This window comes from Callithrix jacchus, chromosome 20 (assembly GCF_049354715.1).
Source record: "Callithrix jacchus isolate 240 chromosome 20, calJac240_pri, whole genome shotgun sequence".
Classification (NCBI taxonomy): Eukaryota; Metazoa; Chordata; class Mammalia; order Primates; family Cebidae; genus Callithrix; species Callithrix jacchus.
In genome coordinates, this window is record NC_133521.1 from 43,350,593 (window position 1) to 43,370,113 (window position 19,521).

The 19,521-nt window shown below is 49.6% G+C and overlaps 2 protein-coding genes across 18 annotated transcripts in view; one reads left to right on the forward strand and one right to left on the reverse strand.

Moving 5' to 3' along the window:
* The window catches only part of GSE1 (Gse1 coiled-coil protein), a 511,815-nt gene extending 508,147 nt beyond the window's left edge, over window positions 1-3,668 (forward strand). For all 17 annotated transcript variants that reach the window (XM_035282459.3, XM_035282462.3, XM_035282460.3 and 14 more), the window contains one exon: window positions 48-3,668. In XM_035282459.3, the coding sequence (XP_035138350.3) occupies window positions 48-182 (135 nt within the window). In that variant the 3' untranslated portion in view covers window positions 183-3,668. The remainder of the gene's footprint in view (window positions 1-47) is intronic.
* GINS2 (GINS complex subunit 2) lies at window positions 209-17,107 on the reverse strand. Its single transcript, XM_017966791.4, has 6 exons — window positions 16,912-17,107; window positions 15,622-15,736; window positions 9,092-9,191; window positions 6,128-6,254; window positions 5,769-5,927; window positions 209-641 (listed from the first exon to the last, which is right to left on the reverse strand). The coding sequence occupies exons 1-5, from the start codon at window positions 16,999-17,001 to the stop codon at window positions 5,802-5,804; spliced, it is 558 nt and encodes a 185-aa protein (XP_017822280.1). The 5' UTR covers window positions 17,002-17,107; the 3' UTR covers window positions 209-641; window positions 5,769-5,801.
* Window positions 17,108-19,521: the final 2,414 nt, after the last annotated feature.

Below are 19,521 nucleotides of genomic sequence, written 5' to 3' on the forward strand. Positions count from 1 at the left end.
TTACAGAAAAAAGGGGTTGGTTTTGACACAGATTTCCCTCTCTCCAGGAGTTGAGGAGCCAGAAACAGAAGATGGTCTCAGAACGCGAGCGGCTCCAGGCAGAACTGGACCACTTACGAAAGTGCCTTGCCTTGCCTGCAATGCACTGGCCTAGGGGCTACCTGAAGGGATACCCCAGGTGACGGTTTCCCTTGCACTAGGCCGAACCTATAGTATAGAAATATTATCTATTTTATTACCTTGAATATTTAATATTTTTCACTGGGAGGTTTGAAGCTTAAAAAATGAGAATGTGCCATGCATGAAGCAAAGGATTCCAGGCTCCAGAAAAAAAAAGAATGAACTCACCTTGACTTCAATGCAACTGAATACCTTTGTCATTCAGCGAGCAACCAATGTAGGATGCCATAGTTCCTTTACAGGTGGTTTTAGTTCTTCCTCTCCCACATTGTTTTTTAGTCTGAATATGAAGGCTCCATTACCAACACTAAAACTTTGATTTCCAGCCCCCGTGCACATGAGCGGGTCACACCGGTTCTGTTCGTTCTTGTGTTGCCATGTTACTATGCCTCAAGCCAAGTCTGCTTCTGCGGCAGCGATGGGGTCAGTCTCATTCCTCCCCAGGAGTGAAACTTGCTCCACTGAAAAGAAGGTTGGGCGCATTGTAAGTAAAAAGGGCTTATTTGTTTCATTTACTTTCCTGCAAAATTTTCTTCAAAGCAACAAGTCCTAGGAGCACACAAAGGCTTTTCCCTGGAAAAGCTCTTACCTAAAGAGAAAATGAATTCACAAACTGAAGGTACCTTTTTATTACTCCGTGGGGAGCATGTACAGAGCTCTGTGGATACACAGCTTCACACCCACCAGATTGTTACTACAGGGGGTGGGGTTTTCATACAGACGTCAATTTTGAGAGAAAAGTCAAAGGTGCTTCAGCCTTGTACTGTGTATATATATTAAAAAACAAAGTTTTGTATGTTTTTATTACTTTATTGTTATAAAAAGCCTGCCATTTTTAATATGTGGTTTGGGGGATTTTTGTTTGTTTTTCCTGTTGGGGGTTTTGTTTGTTTTTTTTTTTTTGGGCAAAAAAAAAAACCCCTTGCTTTTAGTGTTTGTACTGCTGCTGGTCAGGACGTTAAAATATTGAAGTGTTTTTAAAAATTAAAGAAGAAGAAAAGTAAAAGAGCTTACCACTGGCGCCTATGCGATCACTTCATTTTTAGCTTGGGTTGCACCAGAAGCTACCGTAGAAAGCCATGGGGTGCTGCTTACCTCCTCCACTCCCCCTTCCCCACCCCCAGCATCAGGACAAGCTAGTATCGCCCATTGCTATCAAGGGAGGAGGGGTGATGTGTAGGACCTGCGTGTGACAACCATGTGCACACATGGGCGGGGGCTTTTAAAAGCCTTCCAGAAACGAAATGATTTCTGCGATAAAAGTCTAAGGTGTCTGAGAGCAGGTACAGAATAGGAACTTCAGAGGCTTTAAATGCAAAGCTTTGTAAAAGCCTAAAGTAGGGCAAACAAGGTCTGAGCTGAACCCCTCCTTTTTGAACTTCCTGTGACAAGCACAGAACAGCCAGAAACTGGGCTCCTCACACCAAGGCAGAGCACTAGGCGCGTCCTCCTTGCAGGTGCTGCTTGTGGTGGTAGTGTTGAGATCACAAAGGCATCTCTTGCTCCCATGGGCCCTCACCAGAGGCCAGGGCCCCCACTGACTGGTCACCTGGGAGTCCTGAGCTCCGGGCAGTGCCTGACTTGTGTGCAGACTGCTCACTGCTGAGACCAGCAGCCAAGCCCTTGGCCCCAGCCCTTGCTGTGCAGAACAGCTTGCTGGCAGCTGGCAGCCTGTCACTTTATCTGCCCCCACAGTTTGCTTTGTAAGTCTGCCAAGAATCTTCCAGTTATTAGCAAACTCAGATAAATGTACCACCAGTATTATCAGCAGTCAGCAAGCGCCTTGCTCTCCACAGAAGCAGCTGGAAGAGAACTCGGGGGGCTGTGCTACAGGCCTCCCCCACCAAAAGACACGGGGAGGTCAGCATGTTCCACAGGTGTTCAGAGGGAGTCCCCTACCAACAATCAGGACAAAATCTCACTGGATTTCTCCACTGAAAACAAGGCTTAGGAGTCACAGCTAGCACTTCCGCTCAGGCCGCCGCCTCCATCACAGGCGTCTGATGCTTTTGCTGCTTGGCTTTGGTAAGGGCCTTGGCTGAAGTAAAAGGGAAAGAGATCTGCCAACTTAAAAACACAGCCCATCCCTTACCATCCAAGGAGCACTCCCTTGGTTGGCTTTTCTGTGACGGCACAGGGGACAGGTGGCACACTCAGAGGTCTGCCCGGGGAGGGGAGCCATGTCCCTGTAGTTAGCAATAGCTGCTTTCTGCCCAGCCCTTGAGCTTCTCTCCTATCTCCCCATCCTTCCACCTACTGTGGTGATCTCCAAGTACTCCTAAGTAATACGACAATCAGAATACAAACCAGTAAGACAACACAAACTAAGAAAAAGGTAAGAAGCATCTCTCAAAAATGAAAGCACACCACTAAGACAGCACCCGGTCATGGTTCTCCCATCCGACAATTCCTTTCATACTTCGCAAACTTACTTTCAGATGATTCTCAACACAGTTGCATCTAAATCTCTTTTCAGTCGGGCTTAAAAATTGAGATGCAATCTCTGAAGCTTTTTGTCCACTCCAGAGAGGATTATGCCACTTGGGTGTCAGGCTATCCATGAAGCCCTCAGCTTGGTCCCTTTGACCATCTTCCTATATTACCTGGAAGGGAACTGCCATCTATCCTCCACAGAGGGATACCTTTTAATAGTAAATTATCTGGTTTCTCATTGAAACAATTTATTATTCTTTGTTTCATATAATCAGAGCCAGATTGACATAAAAGCCAATGTCTCAGATAGGCGACAGCCAGTATTATCCACACTGTCTATATTCTAAGCTTAAAGGAACAACACACTGAATTGGCACTAACATCTGCATAGGTTGCACCCATAAGAGAATTCAGAGTATCTAAAGGAGCCCACACCTGCAACAGCAAAGGGTTCTGACACAGGGAGTCCAGTTTGTAGCAGAATGGTATTTTCTTCAGGTAGCTCATAATACTGCCAAATCTCAAAAATTAAGCTGAATTTCAAACCAGATACTCCCCTTTCCCTGAACCACACGTTTCACACAAGTGTAGAAAATTCCAGGGATCCACCACAAGATGGAGATGGTCAGCACAACCGATTCTGCTCCTCTTTAAACTGTATTAGCCACTTAGCAGTCTCTATACTCTTTCAAGTAACCAAGCTGTTGGCTTTCTTAATACTTGCAGTAGCCTCTCCCCAAGTTTCAATGCAGTGCTTAACCTAGAAAACTCCTTAAACTCTGCCTTGACCTGAGGAAGACCATGCTCATTGGTGGTGTTTTGTACGTACCCTGTGCTTAATTCTAGAACAGTAAACCCATACACAGGTGGGAGGGAGGCCACCGGTGCCTCGGTCACTCTGGGGGCAGTCTAGATGCTGTGAAATTAAACCTGTTCTAAGTGTACTTGTTTGAATTAATTGTATTGTAATATTATTTGTTGAATGTAGTAATTAGGTATTTATGAATATATTGCTGTAATTTCTGACATCCAAAAAATAAAATCTTCCTAAATCATGTTAAGAGGCAAATCTCTTTTATGATATAATAAAACAAGGCCAAACAATAAAAAGCTCCACAGCTAAAACGCGCAGACTGCCTCCAAAAGCAGGGCATTAGGGTCCCTTGCCCTCCACAAGTGGTGTCATTTCCAGGTGAAAGCTGGAGGATTCCGAGGAAGGGTGAGATGAAACAAGTCCTATGACCTGAAGGAACGCTGAATAGCACCTAAAGTTATGGAGACCTCATCTTCTGGTCCCCCACTCTTCCAGGTCTGACCCTTCAGGGTCCGAATACCAACCAATACCTGCCTGGCAGGGCCACATGAAACAACATGGAGCAGTAGTACACAGGCAAACTACACCGCAAGAGGGCAGACCCTGGGTGCTCGTCTTTAGGCTCAGCCTGTCACACGTGTGCGTTCTCAGAGCTCTCCAGACACCACCCAGCCAAAAATAAGCCAGGCATGGTCACTTGCTTAGGACCCCAGTGCTTTGGGAGGCTGAGGGGGGAGGATTGCTTAAGACCAGGAATTCGAAGCTGCAGTTAGCTACGATCACGCCACTGTACTGCAGCCTGGGTAAAAAAACGAGACCCTGTCTGAAAGTCTTTCCAAGCCAGTTACAGAAACTTCTATCCATTGCACGATGCTGGACAACTTCACCTCAAGGTAATGTCATGTCTACAAAGGACCTAGCAGTTCCAAAATGCTACAAATCATGTTAATTTTCCCTGAGCCCACGGTTACCTACAACAAAGAGTCCTTTCCTGGCCCAGCATGGTGGCTCACACCTATAACCCTAGCACTTTGGGGGGCCGAGGCAGGTGGGTCACAAGGTCAGGAGTTGTAGACTAGCCTGGCCAAAATGGTGAAACCCCATCTCTACTAAAAATACAAAAAAAATCAGCTGGACACCACCTGTAATCCCAGCTACTCAGGAGGCTGAGGCAGAGAAGCACTTGAACACTGGAGATAGAGGTTGCAGTGAGGTGAGATTGCACCACTGCAGGACTCCGTCTTTAAAAAAAAAGTCCTAAGTCCATGAAAAACAGCGTTAAAAGTGCTTTTCGGGCTGGGCGAGGTGGCTCAAGCCTGTGATCCCAGCACTTTGGGAGGCCGAGGCAGGTGGATCACGAGGTCAACAGATCGAGACCATCCTGGTCAACATGGTGAAACCCCATCTCTACTAAAAATACAAAAAATTAGCTGGGCATGGTGGCGCGTGCCTATAATCCCAGCTACTCAGGAGGCTGAGGCAGGAGAATTGCCTGAACCCAGGAGGCGGAGGTTGCGGTGAGCCAAGATCGCACCGTTGCACTCCAGCCTGGGTGACAAGAGCTAAACTCCGTCTCAAAACAAAACAAAAAAAAGTCTGCTTTTCTTCTAGCATCGTCTTAAATGTCACTTGTGCTTAATACATCAGATTGTATTTTCCCGACTCTTCTCTTAACCTGAGCCACACACAGCCCAGAGCACGAGACACCCAGGTGTTGGTTTGCAGTTTCCAGTGGACTGCTGTGCACCTCAGTTTAGCTGACGGGGTCACCTCAGCCACAGGGCTCAGTCCTTTGACTTGGTAGTTACAAACTTAAGAGTCAGAGCCGAGTCCATTTTTATTGTGGGTCCGGGCTCACTGCGGTCAGCATCCTTAGCTGAACCATCTGCCATCCTCTGGGAGCCACTTCTGTGGGAGAGTCTAAATTTAGCCCAAAAAAATCAGGATCAAGAAGGGGGGAAAAAGCCCTTGGCCACATGGCCGCTCCTGCTGTATTTACACCTAACAGTCACTGAACACTTACCCAAGTGTGGCGGTTTCTACACAGGAGACCCAAGTGACTCTGATAGGGAAAATAACTTACTTGCCTAAAGCTTTTTAATTTCTCAAGGGAGCTGGGGGAGGAGGGGCGCGGGGCGCGGCAGCGGAAAAGCTAGTTTCTAGAATCAGATGTGGAACTGAAGACTGTCCCAGGGAGCTAAGTTTTAGGGACAAATCACAAACTTGTTGCTTCTCCAGCAATGTCACAACTCCATTCCTTGCACCTTCACCCATTTTTCATGCATTCAAAAGCATCTAGAGCGCTCCGGAACTACAAGGACCTCATGTCCCGAGCACTCACATGCCCAGCGAGCCGCCTGCACCAGGCCTTTCTCTAGAAGTCCTGAGACTGGGTGCTCTCCGAAGGCTGGAGGTTTGTGCGTAGTTTGTACATGTGGTTCAGCGCTTGTGTGAGGAAAGTCCCGCTGGTGTTGATCTCCATCAAGGTCAAGTTATCCAGCTAAAACAGAAAACAGACAGAGCTGGCAAATGAGTTTCTGATTTTGAGAAAAAGGCAAACTCTACCGAATAAAAATAAGAAACCAATGAACCTTTTAAAAAGCACAGCTAGCAATGCCTGCCCGCGATAGCCTCAGAAATTCTGCCATGTGAAATTCTGCAACATCAAGGCCACCAGCAGTCAGGCAAGGTGGCACCTACCTTGGCATGTGCTTCCTGCTGTCTCACAAAGCTGTCGGCAGACACTCGGAGTTTGGCTATACGAGTGTCCCACATGTCCTTGACGAGGGTCCGGATTTCATCTGCCTTCGGGATGTTATCTGAAGCACTGAAGTAGCAAGGGGGAGAGTCAGTCAGGGAACACGCCATTAACTGAGGCAGCGCTGGACAGAGTGGCTCTTTCCAGGCAAAATACTCTGGCCATTCCAGACCCACAAGCTCTGTTTTGCTTTGTTTTCAATTCTAAGATGTAAAGATGTGTAGCAGTTAAGCTTGGTGCCAAGGGCACTTGGCAGTGATCCACATGGAGTATCTTTTGCTCACGTTAACCACCCTGTGTTAGGCTGCTGAACAGGACCTCTGTTTACCTAAGAATGAGTAGCGAACCAGCTCTAAGTCAGAAGCCTCCCTCTCAGAGGAACAGCATTCCCTGCTGCATAGCCTCCATCTACAAGGAATCGGTTTCAAGGGCTGGCTCAAAGGTCAAGTTCTGTTGCTCCTTATGTACCGAGTGTTGAGGAGGGTCCCTATACCCCACGAGGAATCCAGGGCTCGCAGTCCAGAGAAGGAAAACACCAGCTCTGGGCCAGGTACTCAGCTTAGTGCACTACCTGGCATTTCTGTCCTCACCAAAGCCCTGAAGGGAAGGGGCTCTCCTGCTCTTCAGAAAAGACAAAACCAACTTTCAAAACTCACAGAAGAAACTGCAAATTAGTATCCAGTGAGCACACCTACGCACAGCAGAATTCTGGCTGGAAGTTCAAAGTCAGCAAGGGCTGAAGGAAGGCTTTCACAAAGTCCAGGCTCCCTTTCTGAAACACTTTGAACCTCTGAAGAAAAACTACAAGATAAAAGCAGAAGCTAATACTGTTCATCACTAGGCATTCCACGCTATGCTGGACATCCTCTCTCCATGTGCTACAATTAACTCACGACCATTAGGTGGCAAGTCACTGGCACAAAATTTATGTAGTGAGTTTCATTTATAAACCCCGACATTCAGAGCTTGTGCTCTGAACAGCAGGTTAAACAAAGGACCCCAACTCCTTGTCAACTGAACTGCAGAACAAACATAAAATTAAGTCCCTCAGCTGAATGAATTATTAAACAAGGTTTTTGATAAAGACTGTATACATAATATATTTAGCTTCAAAAATGGAAAAGGAATAGGCCCCCTCACCTAGCTAATGGCAAATTCTTCCCTAGTCTGGTGATAGATCCTCTAACTTCCAGCTACTATCCCCACTGCCACTGCAATCTCTCAAGTCCCTCTGAGGCGGCACGCCCCTCCCAGAGGCTGGCCATGGCAGGAGAATCTAGGGCTCCTCTCCCCTGCTCCCACGAATGGACTCAACATGCTCAAACACCTCTGCTTGCCTGGCTACATCCTAGACCCCTTCACACTCTGTGCCTTCAACATTCATCAGCTCCTCCTGCCTCACCGCCCTCTTCCCTCCCATCTACCCCTGCAGATCTGTGGTCCCGGCAAAACTCTATGAAGCCTTCTCTGCCACAACCTGGCCTTGTTTCGGCCCGATGGACTTTCGAGATGAAGGTTCACTGTGGGTTCACAGACCTACATCGCCACCAGGAACCCACATCACACCAGGAACCAGACCTACAGGACAAATTCCACTGCTGAGTTGAATTCTTGGTGCATTGCTGGTTCTCAGTTTTTATGAAATGCATGGCTGGCTACACACAAGCCCATGTTGCATACCTCAAGTTTTCCTTTAGACTCAGCAGTGCCATTCAGTGAGCCTGGCCCTTCCCACTGCTCTGCAACATGCAGTAGTACTAGGGTCCCAATTTTTTATTCTAGCTCTGCTCCTGAACCCAGCTCAAGGATGCTTGGGGAGCCTCAGAAGTTTACTTTGTATCAATTCCATTCTACATATCTCCCAAGCAAGATGATCCACACTTGTCAGCCTTTACCTGTTTCACTCTTTCACTCAACAAACATGAGCCTCAGGCATCTCACTGGGAACATATGCATACAGCAGCCAGCCCCTGCCCATTCAAAATGGGTACATGTGATGGCACAGCCAATCAAGAAAATCACAACTGGAAAATGCCATAGTAACATATAGAGCTGCCAAGAGAACATGTATACTTAACCTGGGAGAGACATATAACGCTAACCTGAGGAGGTGACCAGAGGCAGAGGCAAAGGACGGACTCACAGGGCAAAAAACAGTACATGCAAAGTCAGAATGCTACGAGAAGTGACACAGGCCAGTGTTAGCCTGAGCCCTCCAGAAGCAGAGGAAAGAGCCGCAGAGAGGGGTCAAAGAGGAAGGAGGAGCACGCACCAGGCTACACACTGCTAGAATGCCATGCACAGGACTTTACCAGAACCCTGGAAGACTGAGGATTTTAAGCAGGGAGTCAGATGGCAGTTCTGCCTTTCAAAGGCCACTCTGGCTGTGATGTGAGGAATGAACGGGAGGCTGACAGGAGCCAGTACCAGGTTACTACATCATGATTTTGCCAGGCAGGGGGCTTGCCTGTTACTCAAGGGCAGAGGCAAACGGGAGCCCTCTGGCCTTTCCTGTGAAAGACACCCAAAAACTCAAATCCACATATTCCAAGGAAAACCAAGAGTGAAGCTGTGCTAAACAGAACACATACGTGACTAAGGACGGCTACTGCCGGGATGCTGCTGGCCCAAGGTAGGGTGACGTGAGGCAGAACAAAGAGAGCCAGGGGCTTCACTGGGGGGTGGAGAAAGAAAAATAAGACAGAAAGGGAAAGAACAGAGAAATGACACGATGGACAGAGAACGCCTGGCAGGTGTGTACACACAGATGACCTCACTGTCACGGACCTAACGGGGCCTCGGCTGCCACTTTCTATGGCAATAAGCGGAGAGGAAAGGTGAGGGTGAGAGGAGGAGCATGGTAAGTCCAGCCTCGGGTGTGGCCCTAAGACAGGGTACCCACTTACTGATTTAGTAGCAGCTTGGTAAGTTCCATGTAGTAAGGGCTGGGCATTGGGGTGAAAGTTTCCTCCTTTCGTTCATGATCCCTTATCTTCTCCAACTTTTCTGAAATTCAGAAGTTAATACATTTTACCATCATTATAAATAAGATATTAAACCTGCCACATTTGCCAAGGGCCTACATTATCTAGCAAATACATTATCCACTAGCAAATATGTGAAAAAATGTTTTGGGAAACATCTGCCTCATTAACTACATGATTCCAGATCACCTCCCTGAAACTCTCTCCAAAAGAAAGGTACATTTTTCTTGCTGCCTCGGCCTGTAGTGCATATCCCTAAAAAGAATGTCAGAGTCAAAAGCTCAATGTTTGTTTTGGTTTTTAAGGGAAAAAACAAAGTACTTTACCTTTACTGTTACTTGTTTTTTTGAGAGAGGGTCTCTCTGAGGCCCAGGCTTGGAGTACAGTGGTGCCATCGCAGCTCGCTGCAGCTTCAACCTCCTGGACTCAAACAATCCTCCTGCCTCAGCCTCCCAGGGAGTAGCTGAGCTCACAGGTGCATGCCACCATAACTGGCTAATTTTTTTTTATTTGTTGTCGAGACAAGGTCTGTGTTGCCCAGGCTGGTCTCAAACTCCTGAGCTCAAGTGATTTTCCTGCCTCAGCCTCTCACAGTGCTGGCATTACAGGAGTGGGTCTATACCTGGTCAGTACTTTACCTTAGTGATCTTCCTGCCTCAGCCTCTCACAGTGCTGGCATTACAGGAGTGGGTCTATACCTGGTCAGTACTTTACCTTAGTGATCTTCCTGCCTCAGCCTCTCACAGTGCTGGCATTACAGGAGTGGGTCTATACCTGGTCAGTACTTTACCTTAGTGATCTTCCTGCCTCAGCCTCTCACAGTGCTGGCATTACAGGAGTGGGTCACTATACCTAGTCAGTACTTTCCCTTAGTGATCTTCCTGCCTCAGCCTCTCACAGTGCTGGCATTACAGGAGTGGGTCTATACCTGGTCAGTACTTTACCTTAGTGATCTTCCTGCCTCAGCCTCTCACAGCGCTGGCATTACAGGAGTGGGTCTATACCTGGTCAGTACTTTACCTTAGTGATCTTCCTGCCTCAGCCTCTCACAGTGCTGGCATTACAGGAGTGGGTCACTATACCTAGTCAGTACTTTCCCTTAGTCATCTTCCTGCCTCAGCCTCTCACAGTGCTGGCATTACAGGAGTGGGTCACTATACCTGGTCAGTACTTTCCCTTAGTCATCTTCCTGCCTCAGCCTCTCACAGTGCTGGCATTACAGGAGTGGGTCACTATACCTGGTCAGTACTTTCCCTTAGTCATCTTCCTGCCTCAGCCTCTCACAGTGCTGGCATTACAGGAGTGGGTCACTATACCTGGTCAGTACTTTACCTTAGTCATCTTCCTGCCTCAGCCTCTCACAGTGCTGGCATTACAGGAGTGGGTCTATACCTGGTCAGTACTTTACCTTTCATGCAGTAAGTAATCAAAGTAGTCAGTGACTTTATTTATACTAAGCCTCACTCAGAAAGAGCAAGACAGCTTACAAAACTAGAGCCACCCAGACCCGGGCGTGATACAACATCCTGCAGTGGGTGGGGGGGGCGGGCGGGGGGCAGTGAAGCCACCCCAGGAGGAGGCATAAGATCCTAGAGTTGTTAAAGCCCAGCAGCTAGAATCAAGCAGCTGTGTCCAATTCCACCATTACCAGCACTGTTCTCACACATGCCCATTTCCCTCAGCCTTCCCCCTCTGCGGAGAAACCTGTCCTGCGTGTGGACTGTGGAATGTAGCTGAGGGACAAGCATGCAACACAACTCTGCTGCAGGACAGCAGCATAAAGGGCCAGCTACCCGTCCCCAGGGCCCTTGCTGCTACCCAGCAATCCTGCTCCAATTCCCCGGTCCACTCACCCTCTGTCCACCTCCATCAGCACTGCCTCACCCCTGACACCCAGCTGAGTGTGACCCACATGCCACCCCACCCCCCAACCTCCCTTCGTAGCTCCCACCCACTAGAGGACCAGCTTTCCAGGAGTCCTGGGGCCCTCCTCTCACCTGCACAGGAAGGCACTCCAGCAGCTCTGATTGTCTCAGATGGCCACTGTCCCCTCCCTGCTTGACCCTCCTCGCAAACACACTAACATCTCCTGCCTTACAAAGAAGGCCCTCCCTCATCCAAATCCCTCTCCAGGTACCAGGACACCCCTCTGAGCTTTCTTCTGACCTCAGTAGGTTCCCCTTCTTGTCACTTGCCAATTCCTCTTGACCTCTCGACACCGGTACAGAGCTCAGCTCCCAACCCCTTTCTCCACTACCTCATGTCCAAATATCACCTCGTGCTCAGAAAGACCTCCCAATGTACGCCCCCATCAGCCGCAAGTCCTAACTCCTGACTCAGTACCTCATCACTGCTGTAACTTCCCCCTGAATACCCAAAAAGCACAACAGTTCACACCACAACTCCTGGTACCCGCTGCAGCCCACGCCCTGCTCCCACAGCCTCCCACCTCAGGACACAGCAACTCCGTCTCCTTCTGGGCCTCAAGCCAACAGCCTATCAGCTTTCACTCTTCTCCCTCACACCCCACGGCTAGTCCTTCAGTCAATCTGGGTGCTTCTGCCTTCAAAACATGTCTACACACCCACCAGGTCTCCCACCTCCATCAGCTAGAGGCTACTCAGTGCTTCTGGGATGAATCCCTGCTCCACTCCCATCACGCCGACCTTCTCTACACAGCACAGTCCCCTTTCACTAACATCTCAGTCAGCTTATCAAACACCCCTGGTCCAACTTTCTAGCAAGTCAAAAAGACACAATCAAAATTTTTGGCCAGGACATGGAACAACGGGAACTCATATACATTTCTTGTAGGGTAAAGGCTTGGCTGCTCTGGAGGACCAGGTGGCAGTTTCTTTCAAAGCTGAGCATTACCTGTCCTAAGAGCCAGCAAGTCCGTCCTACTACGTATTTGTTTACCCAAGGGGAAAAAATGTATCCATGAAAAGCCTTGGACAAGAATATTCACAAAAGCCTTAAGAATAGTGAAAAATGAGCCAGGCGCAGTGCCTCACACTTGTAATCCCAGCACTCTGGGCAGCCGAGGTGGGAGCCCAGGAGTTCAAAACCAGTCTGGGCAACTGTTGAGACAAACATTAGCTGGGTGTAATGGTATACACCTGTAGCCCCAGCTACTTGAGAAGCTGAATGGGAGAATCAACTGAGCCCAGGAGGTGGAGGCTGCACTGAGCCATGATCACACCACTGCCCTCCAGCCTGGGCATCGGAGAGAGACTGTCTGAAAAGCTAAAAGTGAGCCGGGCACAGTGGTGCATACCTGTAGTCCCAGCTACAAGGGAGGCTGAGGCAGGAGGATCGATGAAGCCAAGAGTTGGAGGCTGCAGTAATCATACCACGCTCACACCTATGTACAACCACTGCACTCCAGCCTGGGCAACAGAGAGAAACCAGTCTCTTATTTACGTATTTTTATTTCTTTATTTTTCAACGCAGTTTTGCTCATTACCCAGGCTGGAGTGCAATGGCACAATCTCAGTTGTGCAATTCTGCCTCCCAGGTTCAAGTGCTTCTCCTGTCTCCGCCTCCCAAGTAGCTTAGATTACAGGCATGTGCCACCACGCCCAGCCATTTTTTTTTTTTTTTTTTTTGTATTTAGTAGAGACGGGGTTTTACCGGGTCAGGCTGGTCTCGACCTCCTGACCTCAGGTGATCCACCCGCCTTGGTTTCCCAGAGTGCTGGGATTACAGGCGTGCACCATCACACCTGGCTTCTAATTTTTTAAAAGCCAAAAATGGGAATCCCAAATATTTACCAACAGAATGGGTGAACAAATATGTGGTATTCTCATATGATGGAGAATACCCAGCAATGGAGGTACGTAATGATACAGGCAGGCCGGGGGCGGTGGTTCACGCCTATAATCCCAGCACTTTGGGAGGCTGAGGCGGGTGGATCACAAGGTCAAGAGATCGAGACCATCCTGGTCAACAAGGTGAAACTCCATCTCTACTAAAAATTAGCTGGGCATGGTGGTGCACGCTTGTAGTCCCAGCTACTCAGGAGGCTGAGGCAAGAGAATTGCTTGAACCCAGAAGGCGGAGGTTGCAGTGAGCCGAGATCTTGCCATTGCACTCCAGTCTGGATAACAGCGAAACTCTGTCTGGAAAAAAAACAAAAAAGATACAGGCAGCCATCAGTGAATCTCAGAAACGCCGCTGGGTAGGAGGTCAGAAACAACATGCTAGATTATTCCATTTGTATGCAGTCCCAGAAGCGGCAGAACTTATCTATGGTGGAGAAGTCAGAGGCAGCAGGCTGCTGGCATATATATATAGGGTCTACCAACTGGCTAGTGGTGCCTCACTGTTCCCACGAAACAGCTCCAGCCCAGGGAGAAAACTCAAGGAGAGCTCTCCACACCTTCTGACTCTAGCCTGCGATGAGACAGGCCCTTACCATGTATCACCTCAGGTCTGAGTGGGCCCAAATTGCCAGAGACTGATTTTAAATAAGGGGCCTAGAGAGGAGAGGATGCTGCACTAATGGAGCCAGGCCTCGTGGATCTCTCTGCCTAAAAAAAAAAAAAAAAAAAAGCCTTCAGGCCAGAGGCAACAACCCACACCTGTAATCCCAGCACTCTATGAGGACTGCTCCAGTCCAGGAGTTTGAGATCAGCCTGGGCAACATAGCAAGTACCCCATCTCCATCAATCAATCAGTCAGTCAGTCAATCTGTCATGGTGGTATACACCTGTAGTCCCAGCTACTCAGGAGGCTGAAGCAGTAGGATGACTTGACATGGGAAGGGCTGCAGTGAGCCATGATTGTACCACTGCACCCCAGATACACCAAGCAGTCTGTCTTAAACAAACCCGAGAGTGGCTAGCTCAATGAGTTCTTGCTTCTAGGAGGGAGGTACCCCCAGTGATTCCCAGTAAGGAGGGGCAGTCAAAAATCACTCAGGGCTGAGACCCCATTGACACAAAAAGAAAAAAGAAAAAAAATCATTCAGGGTCTTTTCAAATCCCACATGACTATATCCCTTTCCCACAAAAAAATAGTAAAATTAAAATTTTTTCCCTATAATGAGCTACTCATCTCCAAAAGAGGAAAAAGGTTGCAAAGGCTCAGAACAAAAAATGTCTGCATCTTTTTTTCCTAGCAGCTTTATTGAGCCATAATTAATGTATCACACAATTCAGCCATTTAAAGTATGTAAGTTTTAGTAGAACTATGGAGTATTAAAAACGCAGTGTATGGGGCCAGGCGTGGTAACTCACGCCTGTCATCCCAGTACTTTGGGAGGCCGAGGCAGGCAGATCACAAAGTCACAAGTGCGAGACCAGTCTGGCCAACATAGTGAAACCCCATCTCTACTAAAAACACAAGAATTAGCCCGGTGTGGTGGTATGCGCCTGTAATACCAGCTACCCGGGAGGCTGAGACATGAGAATCACCTGAACGCAGGAGGCAGAGGTTGCAGTGATCGGAGATGCCTGGGTGACAGAGCAAGACTCCATCTCAGGAACCACAACAAATATCATGGTACAAGTCCATGGTATTTCGTGCATTCAGACCTGTGCAATCACTACCTCAATCTATCCCAATTTTCATCGTGCCAAAAACAAACTCCACGATTCCTCCCTCACCCCCAACACTCACATCCCTAAGCAACTACTCATCCATACCGTCTCTATTGATTTGTCTACTGCAGACAGCTCATATAAACGTGATGATGCCACGTGTAGTCTTCGTGCCCAGTTTCTTTCGTTCAACAAGAAGCTGAAGGTTCATCCACGCAGCAGGCTGTGTCACAATTTCAGCCTTTTATAGCTGAATCTTATTCAACCCTATTGTGATGTAGTATTTTCAGGCATTCTCTATAACTACTCTGCTTCTCTACAGGCTAATCTATACTTAATTTTAAAACTTTAAAACCAGTGCTTCTTTAAGTCATTTATTTTAAAGCAAATTGAAATATCTTAGATTAAAATATAGGCTGGACACAGTGGCTCACGCCTGTAATCCCAGCAGATCTGCCAAGGCGGCCAGTTCGCTTCACCCCAGGAGTTTGAGACCGGCCTGGGCAACATGGCAAAACCCCGTCTCTACAAAAACGCAAAAGTTAGCAGGGTGTGGTGAGCACACCAGTGGTCCCTGCTACTTGGGAGGCCGAGGTGTGAGGATCACTTGGACAAGGAGATAAAGGCTGCAGGAAGCCAAGATAGCACTATTGCTTTCCAGCCTGGGCGATGGAATTAGACCCTGTCTGAAAAAGTAAACTACAATTTTCACAAATCCCAAAACCTAACATGTTAGTAACAGTGGTTAGACTCTGCTGAGAGGTGAATCTGGAAGTACTCTTTTCAGCTGCTCAGTGGATAATGGAGCACAGGGAGCCCAGACTTAGGAAGGAGGCCCCATGCCTCCACCCGTGGGAGAGGGCATGACCCCAACCCAGCGCCACGCACGCGTCTCTCACGCATCCTTACCCACGTCCATCCACTCCGGAGGGAGCAGCCGACATTTCTGTCTTTGTTTCAGGTTAATTGCCAGCCACAAGGGCACTTCCACTGGTAAACCTGGGTTAAAAGGCCCCAGATCCCCCTGTCAAAAGTAAAACAATTCCCCGTAAGATTAAAAAAGAACAAAAACCATTACTGTGTGTCACTGTATCAAACGGCCATCGCAGAAGCTGAAGTGCAAACGCAAATAAAAACAAGAGCCCAGCTGTTCTCAGACTCACAACAAAGCCCCTGCTAAGCAGCTCCGAGACACCTGCGAGCTGGGGCGCAGTCATGCAAGGTCCCCCTGAGCGGGCGGGGGCGCTCCCCTCTCCTTCTCCCGCCTGCACCCTGCAACTCAAGAACAGGCTTCACACACCCAGTGCTGGCGTCCCGGGTGCCCGGAGGTGAGTGCGGGCAGGTACTCCTTCTCTAGACTCTCAGCACCCCGGCGCCTCCTTTATACTTAAAACACAAAGCTGGGCAGGTGCAGTGGCTCACACCTGTCATCTCAGCTGCTGGGCAGGAGAATCACCTGAACCCGGGAGGCGGAGGTTGCAGTCAGCTGAGATCGAACCATTGCACTCCAGCCTGGGCGACAGAGCAAGACTCTGTCTCAAAAAATAAAGACAAAAACAAGCAAACGCAAAGCGTACTCTTGCCCATAATCCCAGCACTTTGGGAGGGTCGCCTCGGGGAGCCCGGGAGTTCCAGGCGAGCCTGGGCAACACAGGGAGAACCCCAGCTCTACCCAATAAAGTAGCTGGCCGCGGTGGATCAGGCCTGGAATCCCAGCACTTTGAGAGGCCGAAGCAGGTGGATCACCTGAGGTCAGGAGTTCGAGACCAGCCTGGCCAACATGGCGAAACCCCGTCTCCACCAAAAAAGCAAAAACTAGCCAGGTGTGGCGGCGCATGCCTGTAACCTCAGCTACTCGGGACACTGAGGCAGGAGAATCGCTTGAACCCGGGGGGCGGAGGTTGCGGTGAGCCGAGATCGCGCCGCTGCACCCCAACTTGGGAGACAGAGAGAGACGGTCTCAAAAGCCAAAGCAAACCAAACAAAAACCCCGTAAAGCCGGGCGCTCGGGGCCACTGGCAATGGCGTACAGCCTCGTTTTCCTCGTTCGCGAAGCGGCAACGGCGGTGCCCGAGTGCAGCCCCGAGCGGCGGCTTCCGCGGAAACGGGAGCAGGGCGAGCCCGCGACCCCAGCTCAGAAAGCCGCGCGGAAGCCCCGGCCACGCCCGCCCCGCGTCCCACGGTGAGCCCGGGCCTCACCCCGATGAGGTAGATCTTGTCCAGGCTGAAGTTGGGGATGATGGTAACCAGCTCCTTCTCGGCCAGGAACTCCACCTCGGCCGCGTCCATGGCACCGCGAGTAGCCAGCCAGGGCCTCACGGGCTTTTCTGGCCCCTCTACGTCCCGGAGGTGGTGCCGCGGCCGCCGTTTTCCCGCCACAGCGAGAGCCCGCCCCGACCGGAAGACGGCCTGCGCCAGCCTATAGGAACGCGAGACCACGGTCGCTAGGAGCCCGCGGATTGGCGAGTCCGAGTGAGGCTGAGCGCCGGCCCCGCCCCGGCCCGTGACAGGCCCCGCCCCGCCCGTGGGCGCGCACCTGGCGCTGTCAGGGCCTCTAGCGGCCGGCGGCAGCTTCGTTGTCCCGTCGCCTGCGCCCGGCGCCCACCGTAAACACCGTTCCGCATGGGGCCAAAAGTAAACGTGTTAATTTTATTTTAAATTTTCAACAACTTTTTGTGGATTTGGGATCTCCCTATGTTGCTCAGACTGGCCTGGAACTTCTGGCCTCAAGCGATCCTCCCACCTCGATCTCCCAAAGTGCTGGGATTACAGGTGTGAGCCCTTGTGCCAGGCAGAGAGTAAATGCATTTATTGGCCCAAACTCAGCACCCGGCCCGGAATGCAGCGTCACCTGGGCTGACAGATACCGGGATGAGGGAAGAGGTTGTTTCCATTGATTTCACACTCTTCTGCCCTTTTTGCACACATTGGTTAAAGAATCTATTAAAATGCAGGTTCCTCCATCCCACCCCACAGCTTCCAGTTCGGACGCTTCAGGGCAGGGGCTCGGAATTTGCACCAATTTGGCAGGAGCCCCAGATGACACAGGAGTGGCAGGTTTGCACCACCTGAGCAAATACCTGCTCGCTGGACAGCTGCCCCCGCACAGTGGGCGCAGGTGAAGCCCGAGCGGTGGCTGGAGCGCACCTGTGTGAAAATCCCCTAGCTGGTGCCCACTGTCCGTGTGAACACTGCTGGGAGTTGGGATTCAGGAGTCCGGGGGAGGACAGAAAGCTGAATTTCATCCAGGGCCAGGTGATTTTGATGGAGTGGTCATGGTGGGAAAAGCTTCCCGAGGGGGAAACAGTTGTCTAAGACCGCACTCGAACTGGAAACCCTGATCATCAGGCCCTGAGAAAAATCACAGGAGACAAGAGGATTCCAGGGCTTGGAATTCCAGCAGGAAAGCTACCACTGCCTCCGAACTAACCGGGTGCTCTCCTCTCTGACCTCCCTGAAGCCTCATGAAAACGAAATAAATGCCTAATGACGTTCCGCCCGCCCACAGGGCTGCTCACAAGGCTGTGTCTGTTGTGTATCTGCCTTGGAAGTTGTCCGTTACAGACCTGTAGATTTCACTGAGTTACCTTCATGTATGAAGACAAATACTCTTGGCCAGGTGCAGTGACTCATGCCTGTCATCCCAGGACTTTGGGAGGCTGAGGCACGACGATCACTTGAAGCCAGGAGTTCGAAATCAGCCTAGGCAACATGCCAAGACCCCATCTCTAGTAAAATAAATAAAAACAAAAACAAAAGAGAAAAGACAAGTATGCTCAAAGAGAAGAAATAAAAGGTCACTCTGGCTGCTGTGTGACCAAGGGCAAGTGACCACTCTGAACCCCTGTCTCTTCATCTTCAAAATGAAGTAGGAAGAGGAGCCTGCAGTGTTTGCGGCTGAGGGGCAGCTGTGGGCCACCTGGTCCCTCCCAAAATAGAAAGTCCCTCTGGCAGTTGCAGATATGTGTGCCAGCTTCTCTAGGTTTTGATTTATTGTCATAAAATAAATTATTAAATTTATTGGGGAAATGTTTTCTTTTTTTGTTCATTTTGAGACAGAGTCTCGCTCTCGTTGCCCAGACTGGAGTGCAGTGACGCAATCTTGGCTCACTGCAACCTCTAACCGCCAGGTTCAAGTGATTCTCCTGCCTCAGCCTCCAAAGTAGCCAGGATTACAGGCATGTGCCATCACACCTAGCTTTTTTTTTTTTTTTTTTTTTTTTTTTTTGTATTTTTTGTAGAGACAGAGTTTCACCATGTTGTCTAGGCTGGTCTCAGACTCCTGACCTCAGGTGATCCATCTGTCTTGGCTTCCCAGAGTGCTGGGATTATAGGCGTGAGCCACTGCACCTGGCTTGTACCTCATTTTTAATCCATTCATTTTTTGAGGGGAATTTAGGTTGATTCCATATCTTGACTATTGTGAATAGTACTGTAATAAACATGGGAGTGGCCGGGCGCAGTGGCTCCCAACACTTTGGGAGGCTGAGGTGGGCGGATCATTTGAGGTCAGGAGTCCGAGACCAGCCTGGCCAACACGGTGAAACTCCATCTCTACCAAAATACAAAATTAGCCAGGCATGATGGTGGGTGCCTGTAATCCCAGTTACTTGGGAGGCTGAGGCAGGAGGATCATTTAAACCTGGGAGGTAGAGGTTGGAGTGAGCTAAGTTTGCACCACTGCACTCAAGCCTGGGAGACAGAGCAAGGCTCTATCTCAAAAAACTGAGTAAATAAAATACTGGCTGGGTACAGTGGCTTATACCTGTAATCCCAGCACTTTGGGAGGCCCAGGTGGGTAGATCACCT

Bases quoted from the DNA above. Each gene is read 5' to 3' on its own strand.
- GINS2 (XM_017966791.4), bottom strand. From the start codon at position 17,001: ATGGACGCGGCCGAGGTGGAGTTCCTGGCCGAGAAGGAGCTGGTTACC. The intron at 9,192-15,621 runs GTAAGGATGCGT...TCTGAATTTCAG, and splicing joins TCCGGAGTGGATGGACGTGG to AAAAGTTGGAGAAGATAAGG. The intron at 5,928-6,127 runs GTAGGTGCCACC...TTTCTGTTTTAG, and splicing joins AGCAGGAAGCACATGCCAAG to CTGGATAACTTGACCTTGAT.